This window comes from Dermacentor variabilis, unplaced genomic scaffold (assembly GCF_050947875.1).
Source record: "Dermacentor variabilis isolate Ectoservices unplaced genomic scaffold, ASM5094787v1 scaffold_12, whole genome shotgun sequence".
In the NCBI taxonomy this organism is placed as follows: Eukaryota; Metazoa; Arthropoda; class Arachnida; order Ixodida; family Ixodidae; genus Dermacentor; species Dermacentor variabilis.
In genome coordinates this window covers 1,141,892-1,162,801 of record NW_027460280.1, presented here as the reverse complement: position 1 = coordinate 1,162,801, position 20,910 = coordinate 1,141,892, and the positions used below count along the sequence as shown (strand labels likewise).

General features: G+C 46.4%; 1 protein-coding gene across 3 annotated transcripts in view; it reads right to left on the bottom strand.

Annotated features, from left to right (window-relative positions):
- The window catches only part of LOC142566004 (N-acetylneuraminate (7)9-O-acetyltransferase), a 213,950-nt gene that overhangs the window by 72,284 nt on the left and 120,756 nt on the right, over positions 1 to 20,910 (bottom strand). For 2 of the 3 annotated variants that reach the window (XR_012824953.1, XM_075676684.1), the window contains exons 8-9: positions 9,420 to 9,524; positions 9,211 to 9,351 (exon numbers count right to left, since the gene is read on the bottom strand). Coding sequence is in view for 2 of the 3 variants with exons in the window: in XM_075676684.1 (XP_075532799.1) it covers positions 9,211 to 9,351; positions 9,420 to 9,524 (246 nt within the window). In the remaining variant the exon portion in view is untranslated. The remainder of the gene's footprint in view (positions 1 to 9,210; positions 9,352 to 9,419; positions 9,525 to 20,910) is intronic. The other variant, XM_075676685.1, reaches the window with a different exon arrangement.

The following is a 20,910-nucleotide window of genomic DNA, read 5'->3' as shown; positions in this document are numbered from 1 at the left end:
CAAATTGAAAAAGAGGCCCGCCTCGTCAGCATTAAACATGTCGCGCGGTGCATAGTCCGAAATCAGCGTGGCAGCGTGTTCAGCCAGTCGCTGACAGCTGACTGGTCCACTTTTTTTCCTTCACCACAAACGACTCTGTAGACAAGTCCATGTCTCTCTTTAAAACGATGCAGCCATCCCCCGGAAGCTTGGAAATTCTCGATTCCCAGGGAAAGCGCAATGTTGTCCGCCTTCTCACGTAGCACCTTGCCGTCCACATTGACGCCGGCCGCTGTAACTTCGCCAAACCATGTCAGCAGGACCTCTTCCAGCTTCACGTGTGTAGCCGTCTTCGCCTGTTTGACGTTCACGCCGAAGTGCTGGGCATTCTTCATCACAACGTCTCGCTGCCCAACAATAGTGCACAGCGTCGACGGTGCTATGCCTAGCTCCATTGCCAACTCGACGCGTTTCTTCTTCGGGTTGTCGTCGACCTTCTTGAGTATTTCAATTTCCTCCTTAAACGAAAGGGCCTTCCGTTTTCACGACATGTCGAACAGCAAACGCTTCGGTCTTTCCGCGCGCACTAAACTTCCGCCCGTCACGTTCAGGTAGTCCACGTTGCAGCGATGTTCAAGTTACTCGAAACGCACAGGGCAGCTGCGGCAGCATCAGCAGCAGCGAACCACATGAGCGAACACTGAACAGATGCATGCAGCAGCAGCGCACAGCTTCCTGTGATGGCGATTCGGCTTTTCCTTTCAGATCGCGTCGCCCTGCGCAAAAGCGCCAAGGTCGATTCAAATAGGTCGCGAAGCTTTGGGCGAAAAGCGGTTCAGTACAGATAGTCACCGACATCAGTATGGGGGGTTATGGGAGCAGCGATTGAAACGCGACTATGTTTGGAGAGAACAAACATTGGGAAAGAAAAACGCGTTTTTTAATTCAAGCGAGACACAGTTAAACTCATTCAACGAAAATAAATTACTATTCAATTTTATATATTCGTGACGAGTTAAGAAAATACAAGTTTATTTAATTTTATTATTAATAAATGCACTTCTTTTCAGCGCCCATCACTAAAGGGGGCGTTGACGCCATTATCACTCGCAATGCACGTCTCTAAATGGGCAGAAAGGCGCACTCGTAAAGCTCACCTGTTGAAATACGCCCCCCTCACAGTTTGCGCTTTCTTGCTTGTCGAAGTTTGTCTGAATTTGGAGACGCGGGTAGCTTCATCGCTTCTTAATCTGTTCAGTCAAAAGTAGTGAGTTACGACCGCCAGATAATTGTGTCGTTGTTATCGTGCGACTGCGCTGGCCGACAGGCTTGGCATCCAACAATAGGATCAGCACTCTACACCTAAAGCTTTCGTCGGCCTCCAAAGAAAGTATGTTCTGTGCAGGGATGCGATTTCGAGAACCGTACGGCTGGCCTGTTCCTGCATCGCTTTTTACGCTGAAAGCTCGAAACGCCCATCAAGTCGAATGACGGGGCATCTGAATATATAGCTCCAAAGGCAGGACAACAAAACAAATTTCGCGCCTTCGAAAACAAAATGACGTCACTTCTGCTTTTAACGGACATGGCGTCACATTATTTTTTCTTCCGCCATAAGTGTTCCCACCACATACAGATGGCGTTAAGCCCCATGAACCGCTAGTGTTCCTGTATATGCGGGAGCATATACAGGAACACTATGAACCGCCTATGGACCGCCATGTTTGAACGTATGGGCTCCTATGGAAGCTTCGCTACCAGGTATATTTGCCTCGAAAACGCGGCGTAGCGAAAAAAAAAAAAAAAAGGCTAGCGTACGCCGATGAGCTGCCAGGAAATGGGCGATGCAGAGTTGTCAGGCACGTGACTCGCCCTGGCTTGGCAGGTTTCGTGCCGAACCATGTGCCTAAAACCCCTCCATACACGTTTCCGCCGACCAGGTTAAGTACCGCCAACCTGCCCTCCTCCTCCACGCTCCTCTCCCACTCACCCCCTTAAGCTTTCGGCGTCAAGCGGAACTTACGTAGCTGCAGCTTCCTGTTCCGAGTGGAAGTGACACTTTGTTTTTTAGCGTTGTTTATAATCACCTTGCCCCGGGGTTGCCCCGAAACCAGAATGGTGCGCCTTGCACCGCGGTGGTGGCGCACTGCGGAGGGTCAACATCGAGGACAAAACTGCACCCCGTGCAGGGTGCTCGCATGCAGTGCCCCTGGCGCGCAAAATGTGCGCGAACACGCGCGCGCAAACATTTAATTGTTTGCAGGTGCTGAGCATCCGCGGAGAGTGCTTGAACCTTGTCAAGCTGCATGCTCCGACCACGACCTACTGTACAGTAGGTCGTGGCTCAGACATACCTGGTTGCAAGCAAACACCAATGGATTTTATCATTAATCCTGACGACCCGTTCCTGACGACCCGTTCAACGAACCTGTCCACTTTCGGCCGCTCTTCACCACATTGTTTTTGGACGAGGTCGATCAGCATGTCGTCTTCGCTGTTAGACGAACTTGAAAAAGCTCATCGATTGCGGCAACTAGCAGCGCTTCCTTTCTCATTGCCGACATCTCCACTAGCTAACTCCGTTGCAACAGCAGCTATGCGGCCAGAGCGTCCGCGGTTCTGCAGTCGGCAGTGCACGCGCGCGTCCCGCATTGCTTGCTGGGATTGCACCCCGGCGCACCACCGATTTTCTCGGTGAGAGACGGGGCAACAGAAAACCGCTCCAACACGGTGCGCTTCTGGTGATCGACGATGGTCGGTGTGCACCGGTGCGGTTGATCGAGGACGCTATTACTTTCGCGCCGCTGGAAAGGCTTTAATTGCACGAGTTGCGGTTGAAACTGTGAATGCGATTCCATCCAAGAACCACCGCCTACTGTAACCAGCGATCTGCTCGTGTTCGCTGCTTCGCGTCAACCTGCGACGGGTTGTGGCACAAGTGACAACGTACAGTGGAATGTAGTGCCTGGGCGCTTGGAGACCACTGCCGTTTTTCGTGCATTTGGACAACAGCGACCGCGAACTACTACTTCAGCAGAATACGACAGCTTGTCCCCTTTGCATTCTTCTTATGGTGACTGCCACAGCTTTGCTAAGCACGCGCGGGCGTCTCACCATCGTCTAACAGCAGTAAAAGCGGAAATTCCCGCAGCGCAACTCCAGGAAGCGGAAACGCCGGAACCGGAAATACCGGAACCGGATTTGGTGTGAGGGGAAAAAGCGGCGCACAACAAAGGTTGTCGCTACTTAAGAAAGCGGCGGTGGCGCGTAGATGCAGGGGCTTTACATGTGCCCAGCGCACTTTACGCTACTACAGTGGCTGGAATAGGGGGAGTGTGCCGAAGGCATGGAGGAAGGAAACTGAGGAGAGGCCCTACCTCCTCCGCGCGCTAGGAGAAAAGTGTGGAGGAAGTGACGTAGTAGGTTCTCCTCTTTTTAGCTGATTTTATTTATTTCTTTGCCGTAGCGGCCACGCCTTTCGGGCCACAATGGCAGCTCTGTTTTGGTTCTGTGCGCTCACACGTGTTGCTCTGTAGGTTTCGTACCGTGGCAAATGCGCCGAGCGGGCAGGTTTCCGTTGGTCTCCGTGTTTTGCTGCGCTGCGTTATCTGGACCGTGCTCTCCCGGATGTTGCTGTGGCCAGGTGGGACACGAGGAACTAAAGTTCGTGAAATGAACACACATGCAACGCTGTACGCAATGTACCGCGCCACGGCGATGGCAACGGACGAAGGAATATTCGCGGGAAATGTTGCCCTCTTTGGCGGAATCATGCTAACGTGCTAGCGATTGTTTAGTATTGCTGCGGAGCGAGAGGGCCCGAGTAGCCCGGTTGCGCGCAGCACGGCGTGGTTTCGCGAAAAATGTAAACAAGAGAGGAGAGCTGGCCCGATAGGCGGAGCAACGCCATGAGCAACGCCAACTTCCGGCTTCACTTTAGCTTCACAAAGAGTGACGTCAGGGCCTCTCCTGAGTTTCCTTCCTCCGTGGCCGAAGACGAGGCCACTCGCGTGTGCTTCCGCGATGCAACCGCGAGGCAGCGCTGGCGGTTGCTTACACGTCGCTTCCAACGGGCGTGCTATGCGTTTCGCACTAGAGACGCGAATTTACAGTGATTCTTTCGGTTCATAAATTAGTACATCCGGACTGCAATGCGTTCACTTGCATGCTACAATGGCAGTGCCAATACATTATTATATCTCTGCCTTTCATCAGTTTTCGTTCGATAAAACTTGCTCACTGCTGCCACGGTAGTTGCGGTTTAGTTACTGACCGAGCACAGTAGCGATGCGCTGCACAGTGACGCTCTTTATCGCGATTCAACTTTGCCACTCAGAAGACTGCGAAATGCAACCATCGCGTGCTATGGGCGTGAATGGGATCTTTCGCGCACTCGCACTTTTTGCCATAAAAATCTACTTGTCGTTTACACTAGTTCTATGCACAAAAATTTTGCACAGCATGAATGCAGTAGTCGCATTCGTGATAATTGATTCTTATTGAAGAAATGGCTTGAATTAAAGTGGATGTCCAACGGGTATGAAATTATAACTAGACGTTTCTCTGAGCGCTGATCATTATTTAATTGTAAAATAAGTATTGTGCTGGATTCGTCCAAATAATGTGATTAGTTTCATGCAAATAAAAGTGGAAAACATATGGTCCCTACTATACATTCCTGATGGAACTGTTTATTGCTTTTACACTGAACAATAAATCATTCACCTGATAACAAAATTCATTAGAGGTTTCTTAAATGTCACATTAGTTTCAGGTAGATTAGTAATATACAAAACACACTTCAGAGAAAATTCAAGAAGACATAGCTGAAAGCGCATCTCCACATGGTCCTTAAGTTGTTCTGCTAAGTTTCAAATGTTTTTTCTTCTCCCTTGTGGAAGTGCGGTCTTTGTTCAGAGACTTTGTGTAGAAGTGAAGACGTGTCATGATGAAAAACTTTACAATACTGCTTGTCAGTGCTTGCTTATGGGCAACACAGCCAACGTGTGGCATTTGTTGCATGTGCTGCATAATCTCTCTGATGCTATCTCTGTGCAACTTGTTCCAGCTAAACCAAATGGTGAAAAAGTCCTCCAGTGCTTCAACATAAGCAAACAGCTCACATGTCGGATACAGCAGGCCGCCTTGGTCACAGAATGCTGTGAAGGATGAAAGTTGCTTTTCTGCGTTCTCTGGTGGTGTAAGGAGAGCATCGAAGCAATCTCGGCATTTTGTTGCGAGGACTTTTCGTCGTGCAACATATCCTGCCAGGTAGTACACCAGTCTGGCGTCGCTTGTTTGCTCTGGATATATGTGATCGGGCGCTAATGTGGTGGGAGAGGTCTGGAGAATGCTAGACGCTTCATCCAGTTTACCAGAGTCCAGCATGGTGTCGACGTGGCTTGCTAATTCAGCTGTCCCAACTAGAGCCTCGAGCGTTCCGCCTGCACAATTCCCAGTACATGGAGCTTTTACAAGATTATAAAAGCTAAGGCAGTTCACTGCTGTGAGGAACTGGGCCGATGTCGGGTGATCATTGCAGCCATTAAATTGGCGTATTATGCCAAAAAGCTTTTCAATTGCATCTTGACTAAGCCTTGAAGTTAAAAGGTACTTGTAGCCAATTTTTTCGTTGAGGTAGGCCAAGAGTTCCAGAGTGGCTTTTAAGCCCCTCGGCAGTGCCAGGTGACAGGAAAACAGCCTTTGAAGGCCCTGTGTTCGCTTCCCACTCATCAATATATGCAAGGGCTTTTTTCAACACATCTTTTTTTGAGTTCGGCCTGAGTGAGCTTGATGGCACTCTCGATGTCATTGCATCGATCAGAATATGCATGAAGGTGACGAACTTTGCTGTAGCATCGGCGTGGTCACAGGAATCTGCAATTTTGTTCTTGTACAAAAACAAGCCATGCAGAACTTGTGGGCTAAAAAGGTGGTATGCCAAATTGACCTTCATTTTTTTCAAAGTTATTAGGACTCAAGTGGACATTAGTTATTTTGGCATTGCTTTCAATGTGACTTGACACTTATTATGGTCATGGGCTATCTTGATGGGCCTTACGTCCACATGCCACTCTGGTGTTTTGAAGCCTGCCTTGATGAAGCCATTGCGGACATATTTTACTAAGTGTGGAAAGTCGGAGAAGAAGAAAAGACGTCTGTCATCTCCACAAGGATGGGCTGTCGATGATTTGATGGCTTTTGAGCTTGCTGAAATGCCAAAATTACGCCACATTGCCCGATTCCATGACGCGCCATCACAGGTGACATAGTCAACCTTAAGACCAGCATTTTCAGAAAGCAGCACAGCTTCCAAAAGAATCTTCGAGAGCAACGGTGCTTTAACGTTTCCCTTAGAAGCGAAAACACCAAGGATTTGATGCCATGACCCTGAAAGAGGCTGAAACATAATAACCAGTCCATGGTCACAAGCAACTGTCTTGTCAGTATCAGGAGTGTAGGGGCCAAGATCAACGAATCCGTCCACTTTACCAGAGCCGCTTGCGACAACGAAGTTTTCTGCAAGCTTCATCTTGTCGACAATAAGGCCACCATGGCACTCAAATTCAGTCATCTCTTGCGTTTTTCTAGATATGCCAGAAAGCACTGCTGCATTGAATCCAAATCTGCTTTCGTATTTCTTCATATACTTCCTGAGGCAAGTGCGGCTAGGCAGCACAAGTATTTTTTGTTTTCGTACATGTTCGTAGAGACGTGGACTTTTCATATTCATTATAATACATTCTAGCATCCACTCTGGATTATAGCGCATCCCTTCGACAGATTTGCGGCTTCCAGCCTCAAAACACTGCATGATTGCAACTCTTTGTTTTTGTAGAAGCTTTTCTATCTTTTTTAGCACAGTACTTCCTTCAATATCCTCATTCTCCTGCTTCATTTGAGTGATGGTTCGATCCAAGCTTTTTACTTTGACTCTGAGACGTCTCACTGCTTCGGTTCTTGCCCTCAACTTCTTTCCATAATCATAACTGACATTTCGCTTCTTTTCCCGGCACCGTTGATTAATAAGAAGCCTTCTCAAATACTTGCAGGCGACGCAACGCATCTCATTTTCGCTCACGGCACCTTTGCACTGTACATGATAAAAGCCTTCGTTACATTTTATCATTTTTGAGCAGCTAACATGGGAGAACTTAGTCAGTAACCCCACCCTGCACAAACCTGCATGCTATCAACCTCCTGCAGCACGGATGCTGGATCACATTTCTCGTCTATCGCCGTGAGTTCCACACCCCGGACGAACACCTGATGCTTGACAGCGGTGCCCTCGCTGCGGAACAAAACAAGCTTCTGAGCATGGAGGAGACCCATGTTCGGCCCTGGCAGGCACACACTATACGACACTGTTAGCGGCTCTTCACAAAAAACATGCTTTCCCCATTTGTCTGATGGGAGGGTGACATTTCTGGCATCCGAAGTTCTTGGTAGGTCCGATTCGGCAGGTGCTGGTGCCTCTGCTGAAATGTCGCTGGCCTGTGGAACTGTTCGCCGCCTCTTCAAGGCACGACCTGGGGGTTCAGTCGCTCTTTTGCGTTTCTCTTCTTGGGCCAGCTTGGAGAGATACTTAGGCACGTTCAGGAACTTCGTTGTAATGTCATTGGGCTGAAGAACCGATCTGCTTCTTTCCAAACGCACTGTCTCACCTTGTATGTTGTGTTCGAAATGATGTAACACAAACTGAGGATCAAAATGAAGCTCGCAAACAGCGACGTTGTGTTAAGGGGCTTGTCGGCTCTTGGGATATTCCTCTGCCACTTCAGAAAAAGCTCCTCGTCCTTGGGAACACCGAAAAGCGACAGCTTCTCCTTGCACAACTTGTACCCCGTTGTGCAACCGGGCACAAAACAGTGGCTTTGACGTCGGCTCATCACATGCACATTTTCAACAAGCCAGAAAAAGCGTACAGCGTACGGAAACCACTCAAAATGACCCAAAAAGCGCTGAAAACGTGGGCATATAGGCCTCCCATGCACTCAGCCTGACGTGTAAACAACGGCGAGCGCCACCTCACGGATGCATCATGAGGCTGCACTGTGGGTTCCCGTAGGAGCCGCTTGGCGGTAATCACACTTCCCCTATTCCAGCCACTGTAACGCTACAGCGGCGGCATGGGCGGTGGCGGCGACGTGGAGGTGAAGGGAGGCGTGTGGAGAGGAGGGCCTGTGGCTGCTGCTGCTCAGCCGGCAGAGGGTGAAGGGAAGCGGGCTTGAAAAGACGCGGAGGTGAAGGGAGACCGGTGTAGAGAGAAGGGCCGGTGGCCGCTCAGCCAGCAGAGACTGGAGGTCAAGGGAAGCGAGCGTGAAAAGGGCCAGCAGCCGCGCATTAGCCATGGTGGCTACTCTCCCCCTCCGAGACCAGCCGCGTCGACCCGCTCGCGTGCGCCGGTCATTGGCGCGTTCGTATCGTCCGCGAATGCTTGGGAAACTGTTCGTATAATCCCAAATCATAGCGTATTCTATATAACGTAGACCATCCAAAACACTTTTGAAATTCGTATCATCGCGAAATTCGGATCAACCGTAATCGTATCATCGAGATTCTACTGTATAACATACAGAAAAATAGATACTGGTCACCAACCTTGGCAACAATGTTACAGTTCACTAACCAATTGTCATAATGACATTTTGGGTGCATCATTTCCAAAAAGAATTACGGAACGAAATGAGCATTCCAGCCCAGACCAAATGAAAATCTGACCATGTGACTGCAGAAATGTGTGTCAAAGTGCTGTTTTATGTATTAAACTACCTCCTACACTAACAAGTCCTCAAACCTGATGAAAAGCCACTCAGTGAGGACAAGTGTGCGTCCCTTTCTACTGCAGATATTCCTGAGCTACTGGAGGCTTTGTTTACACTAAGCCAGAGTGTCAACATGTGATAAGACTTCTGTAGATGGTCAGACTTTGTACTTAAAAAAAATTTTTTTTTTCAAGGACATCTGTGCTCAAGCTCCAAGAAAGCAGTTAATGATTGCTTACATAGCCTCTGCTCCATTTCGCACTTTTGAAAAACATGGAGCTCACTTACATATTTTATGCCTTCTTACTGCCCATTGGGCCGGCATCTGCTCTATGCAAGTACACAGCAGGCTCTGGACAGTAGCTGCCACAGTGTGGACACAGTGGCGAGTAGTGTGAGCCTAGAAAAGCACCATCACTTGGGACCGCCACGTCTTCTGTGGTATCATTTGGGATGCTGCACTGACCCCGAGTCCCAGCAAGGCTCCAAAGGCAACTGTGAGGGAGAGGCCCCGGGAGAACAGGTTCCCATGGTGGTGGTCCCCAATGACCCGGTACTGCCGCAGCAGGTAGTGCGCAAAGCCAAACAGCATGCCGCTTGCCACACTCTGAAATGAGGATCACTATACAGGTTCAGCCCAAGTTTGGCTTCCACCACAAAATGCTAAACACTCACATAGCGGTCAATCTTCCACCGGAACCACCATTCCTTTATGGAGTCGTCTGTGGTGACAAACAGGGCCTTCCAGGGTCGTGTGACAAATATCTTCTCAAAGAACACCTGCACCAGAAAACGAGTCCAGCCTTTCTTGCCATCATGCATGGGGGGTCAATGGTGCAAGAACATGCACCCCCAACTGCTCACTGTATTTTCACAACTTCCTACCAGGCATGTCATTCACACTACACAGTGCACTCACACTTTCCCAGTGCACTAATTAACTAAAGCTACCCACAGCCGGTGACCTAGCAAGCCAGTAGGATAAGGTTTATAACACATGCTAAAGAGAATAAACTTGGGCACTGATTTTACAGTGATCACTACCCTAGTCATATTTTATGTATGCATTGGCTGGAATCCCAAAATGTTTTGAGACAAGTTTTAAAAAAATGTGCATTCAAACCTAGCTGGTCCGATAGCCATTGTGCCAATGCTGGTACAGCCCACCGAGCTACAATTGTCAAAAGCTATGCTTGCCTACAAACCAGCAGCAAGGTCAAAGATGGGATAAATTGGCAGGTTAGCTGCTATTAGGAGGACTGGCCCAAGTAAATAAGAAAGATATGCACATCCAACAAAGCAATCAATCAAATGCTTTACAACTAACGGCAATACGATCAGTTTTGTTTTCTTTCACGCTACACAACATGACATCTCTCAGTGTTAATGTTTATATGCCTGAGAGGTCACAACTTTATTAATTTTTACGTTTAAGCACCAATATACCACTCACAAGTTATGCCCAAATGCAAACACCAAATTGGGCGGATGCACAGTGTGAGACATCAACATAGCGATGTTACAAGAACCAAGTCAATACTTGCCAAGGTAAGAATGGCAATGACATGCACAGAAAAGCGTGACATGCATTTAAGGATTCTGCCCCTCCTCTTCTGTCACAACAGTGGCACGTGCCCAGTGTTGGCTACACTGAGGATACATGCGCTGAATAATGCCCTATTTCATTAACACATCTGTGACCTTTACCCATGAGCCGACATTAGGTTTTATGTAGTCAAGGGTTCGATGGAAGCCCATCTGCTCAAGATGAAGCATGAAGCAATAAAACGATGGACACCTACCAAAAGAAGTACTAAAAAAGAAATAAATCTAAAAGACGTTTCGGCTTCCCTATGGAAGCCTTGTTCACAATGGGATGAAGGAAAGTTCACGAAAGCTTATGTATACTTCAGAATGCGACATAAGCAGCACGTGTATGATGGGGGGAGGGTTCCCTCATTTCGATTGAGCATGTGGCATGTTTTTTGTATCTCCAGTGATTCCAGATACAGCTGCGATTTCAGGTTTCTTTCTTGGCCGATAACTCTCGTGCGATCCCAGTCAATCTTGTGGCACACTGCATCTGTGTGCTCAGCAAGGGCATTCCGAAACTGTACGTTTCTGTGCGACATCTTTCTGATGCTGCCTCAGTCTCTTTTTGAAGTTGCTCGATTCACCGATGTATGCGTAATTGCAATCTGCGCAGGGTATCTTTTAGAATACGCCGGGAAACGATTCTTTCGGAAGCCTGTCCTTACCGCCAACAAGCAGCTATCTCACGTCTTTTTTGAGTGCTGTGGAACACCGCCTGTCCAATTCAGTCCGACCGGCTAATCCCCGACCAAGAAAGCGTGCTGCCATACCCTAGAGTCCAGAGATAAGCGAAACCTTGTTTCACGTTCTGCGCAGTTATGATGTTAAGGTGGCGCACATGCCTGTGTGTAAGCTGAGGCAAGCCCTCGTTGGCAGTAAGGACAGCCTTCCAAGAGAATCGTTTCCCGGTTTTGAATGCCCTTGCCGAGCACATGCATGCAATGGGCCACAAGATTGACTGGGATCGCTCGAGAGTTATCGGCCAAGAAAGAAACCTGAAATCGCATCTGTATCAGGAATTACTGGAGATACAAAAAACACGTCACACGCTCAATCGAAATGAACAAACCCTTCCCTCGTCATGCACGTGCTGCTTACGTCACATTCTGAAGTATACATAAGCTTCCGTGAACTTTCCTTCATCTCATTGTGAACATGGCTTCCGTAGGGAAGCCGGAACGTCTTGTAGATTTATTCCTTTCTTAGTACTTCTTTTGGTAGGTGTCCGTCGTTTTATTGCTTCAGGTATTATGTAGCAATTCATTTTTTTTGTAACGCTGAACAGAAGTGCATGCATTCACACTACTTTGTCGGCAAGCATACAAGAGTTATATAAGGCAGTTCACTCGTACTTTTATTTGGCGCACATATAACCTTCGTATATATATATATACAGGGTGTCCCAGCTAACTTGGACCAAGGTTTTGAAAAACCCTATGCGTTCTTCAGAACAGAAATTGTGTGGATGTTGTTAGTGTTTATCTAAACTTACAGTACCATTTTTTGCTCGTCCTTTTTTGAGTAATTAGCCGAGATAAATTAATTAACTTTCTAATATCACTTGAAATGTTCAAGCGTCAATAGGAAAGTTGTGGAGCTTCACAAATATTGCCCAACCCAGGTACTTCCAACGAGATAGACTTAGCATGGGCATTTTTATTCGGGAAAAGCGAAAGCCCGCAGAGTTTAAAAAATACCATGTGACGGCGCGCTCTGTGTGCCCGAATGCACCGCAATTACAGCACTCTCACGAGTGATTTGTAAAAACATTGCCAGCGCCGCGCCTTCCCGTCACTTACGAGAAAGGGCTTCAACCTTTGCTCGGCTCTGACATTACTGCCAGCGGCTGGCGACGGCGCTCCGAAAAAGTGCTTCATCAGCAGCCGCTCGCGCGTGTCGCCGAAGGACATGCCGTCGTCAGCCATTTATTCTGATATGACGAGAAGAGCAATTTTTTTTTCCCGCATTCAAGTCAATGTGGAATAGAAAAAATACACACAAAACAAGCATCATACGTCCAGAACCTGTGCAAGACAGAGCATCATTTGTTACAATGCCGCTTTTCTTCCAAGCTGTGCCAGCGGCTAGATGCATGTGAGCTCTACTGTCTATTACTGTCGTGCCGCACAACCATTTCGAAGAATTTGTTTGCAAAGCCTAAACTGGGGGAAGACCTAGCCCGAACACAATTATGATGAGGAGTTACTTGACGCTGAAAGAAACAGGTAGCTTCAAGAAGGCGCAGCACACAAAGGGGACCATCAGTGGAGAGGCTGAAGGAGCCATTTTGGCTTTCATGACTGCAAACCCTCATTCCGCGTGCGTGATGCGAGTGGTGAGGCCGGCATTTCAGTCTTCAGTGTCAATAGTTCTAAGGAAGGGTTAAATGCATCCGTACGACCTCCAACTGCATCAAAAGCTGCAAGAAGGAGACTTTCAATGGTGGCTTGACTTCTCAAATTTGATCCTTGTGAACAGTGACGAATACTGGATTTTGCTGACAAAGTGCTCTGGACGGATGAGACAACCTTCTCCAGAAATTCTCAAGTCAACATCCAAAATGTGCATTACTGGAGCGATACAAATCTGCATTGGGTGGCGCAGACCAGACACCAGTACCAATGGTCATTCAGTGTGTGGTGCAGTATCTCTGACGGAATAACAATTGGCCCCATATTTTTTGACCACATGCTCACTGCTCAGCGGTACGTGAATGACATCTTGGAAGGCCCAGTCGATGATTTTCGCTGTGGTCTTCCCTTTGCGTTTTTAAAGCGAACTTGGTATCAGCATGACGGTGCACCAGCTCACAGCAGCAGCCTTGCCCGAGCCTGGCTTGTGGGTCGGGCAGCATGGACCAGTGGAATGGCCTGCAAGGTCACCGGACTTGACACCTCTCTTCTTTTTTGACTTCTTCGTGTGGGAACATGTGAAAGACTGAGTGTACCACAAACCTACGACTACACCAGAAGCACTAAAGGCAGAGATTGCTGAGGCCTGCAGCGAGATACCATCTTACGTCATCAAAAAGGCTACATCGGACATGCTGAAAAGGTGCCAATACTGCATTAAGGCAGAGGGCAACTTGTTTGAACACATTCTTTAGACAGACATCACAGCGAATAAATCTTCACAACCGTTATCCATGAAAACCGCCCCCTGTGTTAAACTTTTGTACGATGAGGAAAAGGCACGTAAGTAATATGAAGTTACAAATTCTCTGCCAACAAGGAATGGACAGGAAGCTAAAAAGCAACCTTCCGTGTCAGTTTACAATTCTTCCTTTTGTGACGAGCGTAATTCACACGACGTTATCAAGCTTGTTATAATGCATGTTTGCTTGTTGGGGTCTTGCTCCCAAATTCGAACTCCTGAGCTTGTCATTTTTTTTCCGGATTATCACCACAGAAATGGGAGCCATGCTGTATTTCAACTGCCGGCTGAACACACTGGCGTTTAACTCAGAACCAAGCATAACACGAAGCTCTGTCGTGGGTAGCACGAAAGCCGCGAAGACAGCAATGTTTTTTACAAAGCACGGTTGAGAGGGCTGTAATCATGGTGCATTCGGGCGCACAGAGCACGCTGTCACGTGGTATTTTTTAAAACTTTGTGGGCTTTCGTTTTTCCCAAATAAAAATGGCCACACTAAGTCTATCTCATCAGAAGTGCCTGGGTTGGGCAATATTTGTGGAGCACCACAACTTTCCTATTGACACCTGAACGTTTCATGCTATATGTAAAAAGCTAATTTATCTCGGCTAATTACTCAAAAAAAGACGAGCAATAAAATGGTAGCATAAGTTTAGATAAACGATAACAACATCCACACAATTTCTGTTCTGAAGAATGCATAGGTTTTTTTCAAAATCTTGGTCCAAGTTAGCTGGGACACCCTGTGCGTGTGTGTGTGCGTGCGTTTGTGTGTGTGTGTGTGCACACGCGCGTGCGCCGTCATCAAGATATTGGCCGAGCCATGCCAAACCTGGGAGGGTAGGCAAATAAAGCTTTAAGACTGCCTGATGGAACATGGACAAGACAGACACAACTTTATTGAAGAAGGCTTACTTTTTCCCTAATTCAACCCGCAATTAACTTCTAATCATAGGTAGCACAAACCAAAATGAAATGTGATGGCTATTGCATAGCATTACATTGTAAATAGCTGCAGAAAAGCATCACGCCATCTTACGTACTAATAGGAGCATATTTTACAGCTAAATATTCTAACCAATGCATAAGCATGCATACGATTTCCTTGTTGCGAAAGTTCTTATATGGTTTTTTTAAGTGATCCTTTTGACAGTGGTGTTTGATTCTGCTAAGCAGGCTTATTTTGTTCTGTGGGTACCGCTTTTGCCTCATTTGGCCTCGTTTTCTTTTTAAGGAGTGCACATGTTATTCAAGAAACCAGAAGAAATGTACACAACACTCTTTGGACCGACAGCCTAAAACCTAGTAGCCAGTTCAATATAAACTACGAATGCAGGTTATGGTAAAGGATAAAACACAAAGCAACACTCAGATACAATGTCTTCGCATGTCACTATAAGCACCTCTTAAAAAACACACTAGAACGAATTTTAACAACAGCCATGAGTTCATACAAAGTGCAATTAAATGTACAGTACTCCAGCACCACAAAAACATATGACATCAAAGTTTCAAAAATTTACAGACATCTAGCAGTAACAAGAAATTTCTGCATTATTTGGTTAGATAATATAATATACAATGGGGTTTAACATCACTAGCTACTTTTACTTGTATTGGCAGCTCATTCCAAGCTTTGCAAGTTAACAGCAAACTGTCATTAACCACTCACCATACAGATCGTTACATTCTAGTAAGTTGAAATTGCATTAGACTCTTGCCTAGTGTTACGGTTTAGAAAAGAGAAAATACTTGCTGGTAATAAAGAACACATTCCTAGGGGTGGGAAGTGCAACCCGGGCGAAGGACAAAAGGAAGTGTTAGCAGCATGTTTAATGGGGCTGGTTGGTTCATCTTTAGAATAAAAACAGGAACAGTGCAACAAAGGACGAGCGAGTAAAGAGCACAGGACAGAGCGCCGACTAGCAACCAAATGCTTTATTTGCAGAAGCAGCATATAAAGACATTAAATGTGACATAAAGAACAGAAAAAGAAGAATAAGAAGGATAAGCGTCGGCCAAGAAGATAATCCAATTCTTTTGTTGAGAGCGTGAGGGACGCAGAACTGACGCACACATCGCCACTTTTGGACGACGCCTGCGTTTCTGAAGACGTACAGCAGTACCTCAAATTGGGGCCGAAGCACTGCCTATAGACCGTTTTTTCGTAGGCGCCGCCATATTGCGAACGCAGTGGCGCCGCCTATGAGCAGCGCCATACTGGCTTGGGTGAAAGCGGTCTTTTGCATGGCAGGTATACGCTTGGCGGCAGTTTCTGGCGTTTGTTTTCGCGGTCGTGCGGTCTGTTTAGTATGACGTGCGTCTTCTACGTAGTAAACGGTTCTGTGAGACGTGCTGAAGTGGTTTAAGGCATCATGGCCGGAATTTCTGCTGGCGTTGAGGTGGACAGAACACGCAACGCGATGTGTGCGCGCATAATCGAGTCTGCAATCAGCCTCGGAGATGAATTGTGTATTTCTGAATGTTCCAGTCACTAATGTGACCTTAGTGCAGTATTATCCTCTATTTCTAAGTTGCGGAAACATACGCGACGATCATAACAGCGTGATCGTGCGTACCGTTCTGCTACGATAGGAGCTGTGATGTTATACTTTGGCAAGCGTTCAAACTGTTCGCTGCAGGTTACATTGCGTGACTACTTCGTTCGATGGGTGAGGTTTCCGCACCTGAATAAAATAGTTTTGGCAAGTGATAGCAGCATACCTTACAGTCTGAATTACGCTTGTAAGCAAAGGGACTGTTTACGAACTGCGCGAGCGTCCTAAGCAGTGGTAGTGCTGGATTACATATATCTTTGTTCTATATACTGCATGGTCCAAGCATACCGCATCAGCGGTTATATATTTATAAATGTTGTGCGGCGTGACTATGCGAGGCCCTATTGCGGCGTTAGCCCGTTTTCTCTTGCTTTTTCGAGAAAGAGGATTATAACCGAATTTCTTTTTTGGTTGTGTTTGTTCCGTTCACTACGACGCACTCACACGCATTACGGAAATTTTGTCCTGAGAAATAGGCATCGCATTGTTTTTATCCGATCCTTCATATATTATCGCTGTATGCAGGCAAAAAAGGCAATGCCGAAGCGCACAGCTTACATATGTACCGTGCTGGTTCACAAACCGCAGTGATCGCTGTATTGAGCAGCGCCATCGGCCTCATGCAGGAAGGCTAGCGTAGACATATGGTAATTTGAAGCCTACTAGACTTGAAATGCGCGAGAACGATGCCGGTGCATCACAAATATTTGATTGCGCCTGCCGCTTAGATGTTTCGTGGTTGCCTTAGGTTGGCCGTGCACGAGCACGTGCTCTTATGTTTATGCTTTGCTCCCTACGCCAAGCGATCAGATATTGAGCAGATTTACCATTTCATGCTGCTAATACAGAGACACCGGGTTTCTTTGTTGAATTAAAACCGATATAAGTAAAATAGTTCACAACACATACACACACCGCGACTGATAATGTGCGTACACCGCGGCTTATAAAACGCGTCACATTTCTGCGCTCCCAAAAGATATTTCCGCCTACTGTAGTTACCGATGCACCAAAAGGCTTCCCTGACGACCTTATATGAACGGACACGGCGTAAATTTCACAAAATACCATCTAAAACATCTCAAAATCGCTCCGCAGCACGCAACAGCAATACTTTCAAGCAGTGCCGCGCCGGATCGCCCAAGCCAGAGAGGAGGAAAGGCTCTCCGCGCGCCCTATCCTCCTCGCCCGATGAAACGGTCTATACCCGAAAATAGACAAGTTTGAAATGCTCTGCTTGGTTAGAAACACTGCTTCTAGGTCTAAGGATGAGGAAGCAGATCGTGTTATCAAGGACTGTGTCGATTGTATTCCTCGAGGGCAACCCAATGGATGCAAGGAATGCGAAAAGACAGCCTCTGTTGTTTCCTCACTCAGGGACAAGGGCCTGAAACTGCTCCTTTAGGACAAGGAAGGTGGCTTCGTAGTCGCCCCTACAGCGACCTACCATCTCAAGGCTGAACAAGCCCTGAGCTCAAGCCAGCAAAGGTGAAGGCCGAAGCAGTCAAACTGTGCGAATTGTCGGGTCTAACCAAGCTGGCATCCTCTGTGAGGACTTCAAAGGGTACAACTTTGACTGTGTTCTTCTTGGCAAAAACACATAAGGTGGAAATCCCTTTTCGTGTGATTGTGTCGGAGCGGAGACCTGGCAGCGACTCCTAGGTGCTTTCCTTCAAAAATTTCTGGGAAATTTGGAAGTGGACGACCCTTTCCTCATTCGGAAGCCACATGAAGTGTCTACTTTCTTGCAAACAGAGTGCCCACCGGACTGCCGCGCGTTTTTCCATTGATGTCAAAGACTTGTACTATTCGTTACCAAGTAGCCTGATTTTAGAGGAAGTTGGTGATTGCATCGATAAGCATGGGGTAGTTAGGTTTCAAAATGCCTGTGGAACGAGTGTCGGCAGCTTCATGGAAATGCTTACCTACTACCTAAAATCCACATTCATTTGTCATGACAATAAGCTTTTAATTCGAAAGCAGGGAGTGTGTATAGGTTCATGTTTGGCACCCATACTTAGCGACGTTTTGTTGGCATGCTATGACTGGGGCTTACTCGCTTGCCTACAGCTGATGACCGTAAGAATATTTTGCTTTGTTGACGACTTTTTAGTATTTTATCCAGTTGACCCTTGTGACACGAAGTTAACCTCCAAGACAATTATTGACGCCTTCAGTGAGATAATGAAGGATTTCACATTAACAACGGATGAGCCCACTAACGACCGTTTAAGGTTTTTAGGCATTTAAATTGTTTTTAAACCTCATCATGTGCGCTGGAGCTACTCGCCTCGCTCTAAGAAAGGGCTTCTCCCGTTTTCGTCTGCACACTCCAAACTGGTAAAACGAGGCATCGCTAATGCATGTTTGCGAGCTGCTCTGAAGCGCTCGTGTGAGCACGCTATTGAACAGAGCTTTTCAGCGCAAGTCAACAGACTAACATCAGCAGGCTACCCGACCAGCATGTTGTGCAGTGTTGCTGGTGGCCTTGTAAAAGAGTTAAAGAATGCCGGAAAACAAACTATGCAAGTCACCGCCTTAAGATCTAGGCTTGCCGTCATTCCTTATGTACACCGTGTATCCCATAACATTAAGAAAATTGTGGCCAAGGCAGGAGTGAGGGTGGTGTGCAATGTCCCTAATAAACTGAGCAGATTGTACAAAACAGTCAACAGGGAGGATACTGTCGTGCGCAATAGCTGCTATAAGAATCATGTTCGTGGCTTTACTGACTGTACAACGCAGGTCATCTATAAAATCCCACTTGATTGTAAACGATGCTATATAGGGCAAATAGAGAGGTGCATTAATGATCGTTTGCATGAGCATGCTGCTTTACTAAAAGGAAACCCGTACAGTCATCTGGCTGCCCACTGAAACACGTGTGGTTACACCCCGATCGTTAGGAAGTGCGAAATAATTGGCAGATACAGTGAAAAGCGTGCGCGCGAAATCTTTCAGGCATTTTGCATATTCAAAAGTGGCAACACATGCATCAGTTCTGCGTCCCTCACGCTTTCAACAAAAGAATTGGATTATCTTCTTGGCTGATGCTTATCCTTCTTATTCTTCTTTTTCTGTTCTTTATGTCACATTCAATGTCTTTATATGCTGCTTCTGCAAATAAAGCATTTGGTTGCTTGTTGGCGCTCTGTCCTGTGCTCTTTACTCGCTCGTCCCGTGTTGCACTATTCCTGTTTTTATTCTAAAAGGAAGTGCACAATATGAGCGCAGATTAACAACTGGTTTATTTTTTCAAACAAATGATTAAATACAGAGAATGTGATCATGTAATGAAGTGACGCTTACAAGTGATGAAAGGGTGTCAGCCTATCCTGCCATTCAAAAACTGTGTTTCTTTATCATGCGGAGAGATAGAAGTCTGGCTGAGGCATGGGCCTGAGTTGACTTGCATAAGTAGGCTTCCACAATCTCGCGTTGATTTGATTTCCATTTTTATACAATATTTCATTTTTTTATGATAGGAAGACAACGAGAGTGCCGTTGATACCATGAGAGGTCTAGGACAAGCCAATCTTCGATGGGATTCCTCTGGAGCCAATGTCCGGCGCAACCCACCTCCCAAGGAAAAGAAACCGAAGCCCACAACCAAAGTCTAGAACTGGGCCTAGACCCAGTCAATAACATAGCCACCACTAGATCAGTGTCCATTAATGTAGAAGAATATGAAAAATTCAGCTGCATTTCTAAGTGTGTTGATGTGTTAGTCAAATCTCAAGGAAACCAGAATGGCTGAGTGCAAAAGATTCAAGCCCTTGTGCAATTTTTAAGAGAAAACAAAGGAAAAGTATTGGCCGCTGATAAAGAGGGGTACTTCATCCTCCTAACGGAAGGGCAGTTTTCTGAGAAAGCCTCAACCACTTTAACAAAAAACTTTTAGAAGGCATACGTTGAACCTAAGAAAGTCAAAGATCAAGAAAAGAAATTGTTGCTGGAATTCAACCTGGAGCGTCTATCTAGCACAGTAAAACAAAAGTCAGAGGTTCAACCTTGAGGTTTTCTTTACGATAAAAATGCAGAAACCTGAGCAACCTATGCGCACAATTGTGTCTGAGAGAAACACTTCGCAGCACGTAGTCTCTGGTTTTATTCAGAAAAACTTAACAGGGCTCCAGGTAGAAGACCTCTTCAAAGTAAAAACTCAGAAGAGCTCATTAGGTTGCACAGCCTTCAGCATTGATGTCACAGATTTATGTTATTCCCTTCCAAGAAATCTACTGATGAAGACAAAGATTGCATTATTGATAATGATGAGTTTAAGTTTAGGAATGAGAGTGCCATTTCTCAAACTTTTGGTTCCATGTTTGTTATCTGGGATAATGAAGTTATGATTCAGGAGTAGGGGTCTGCATTGGCTCTCAGGTCGCACCAATTCTTAGCGAGATCTTCCTCTACAGTGCTGAGTGGGCACTCGAGAGTGTCTTGGCAGGAACAATGATTAAAGTGATTTAGTTGACGACTACTTGGTAGTTATCCACTCTCAAACAAGTTCTAAAGATATTGGTATTATTCTCACAGCCTTTGATAAAGAAGGAATGGGTCTTGACTTTACTCTTGAAATGCCAACTAATAATGAAATTAAGTTCTTGGATTTATAGTTAAGATTAACAGCACAACATATTTGTTGGCAATATAACCCCAGGTCAAACAAACCAATTTTAAGCTATGCATTGGCACACTCAGAACTAGCGAAAAGAGGCATCGCTATGATGTGTTTAAGTTCCGCACTTAGAAAGCCATGCCACCATCTCACCAATCTGAGCTTTTCGCAACAGCTTAATCATCTAGAGAAGGCCGGTTTTCCAAAAGCTATTGTCGTATCAATATGTGAAGGACTAGTG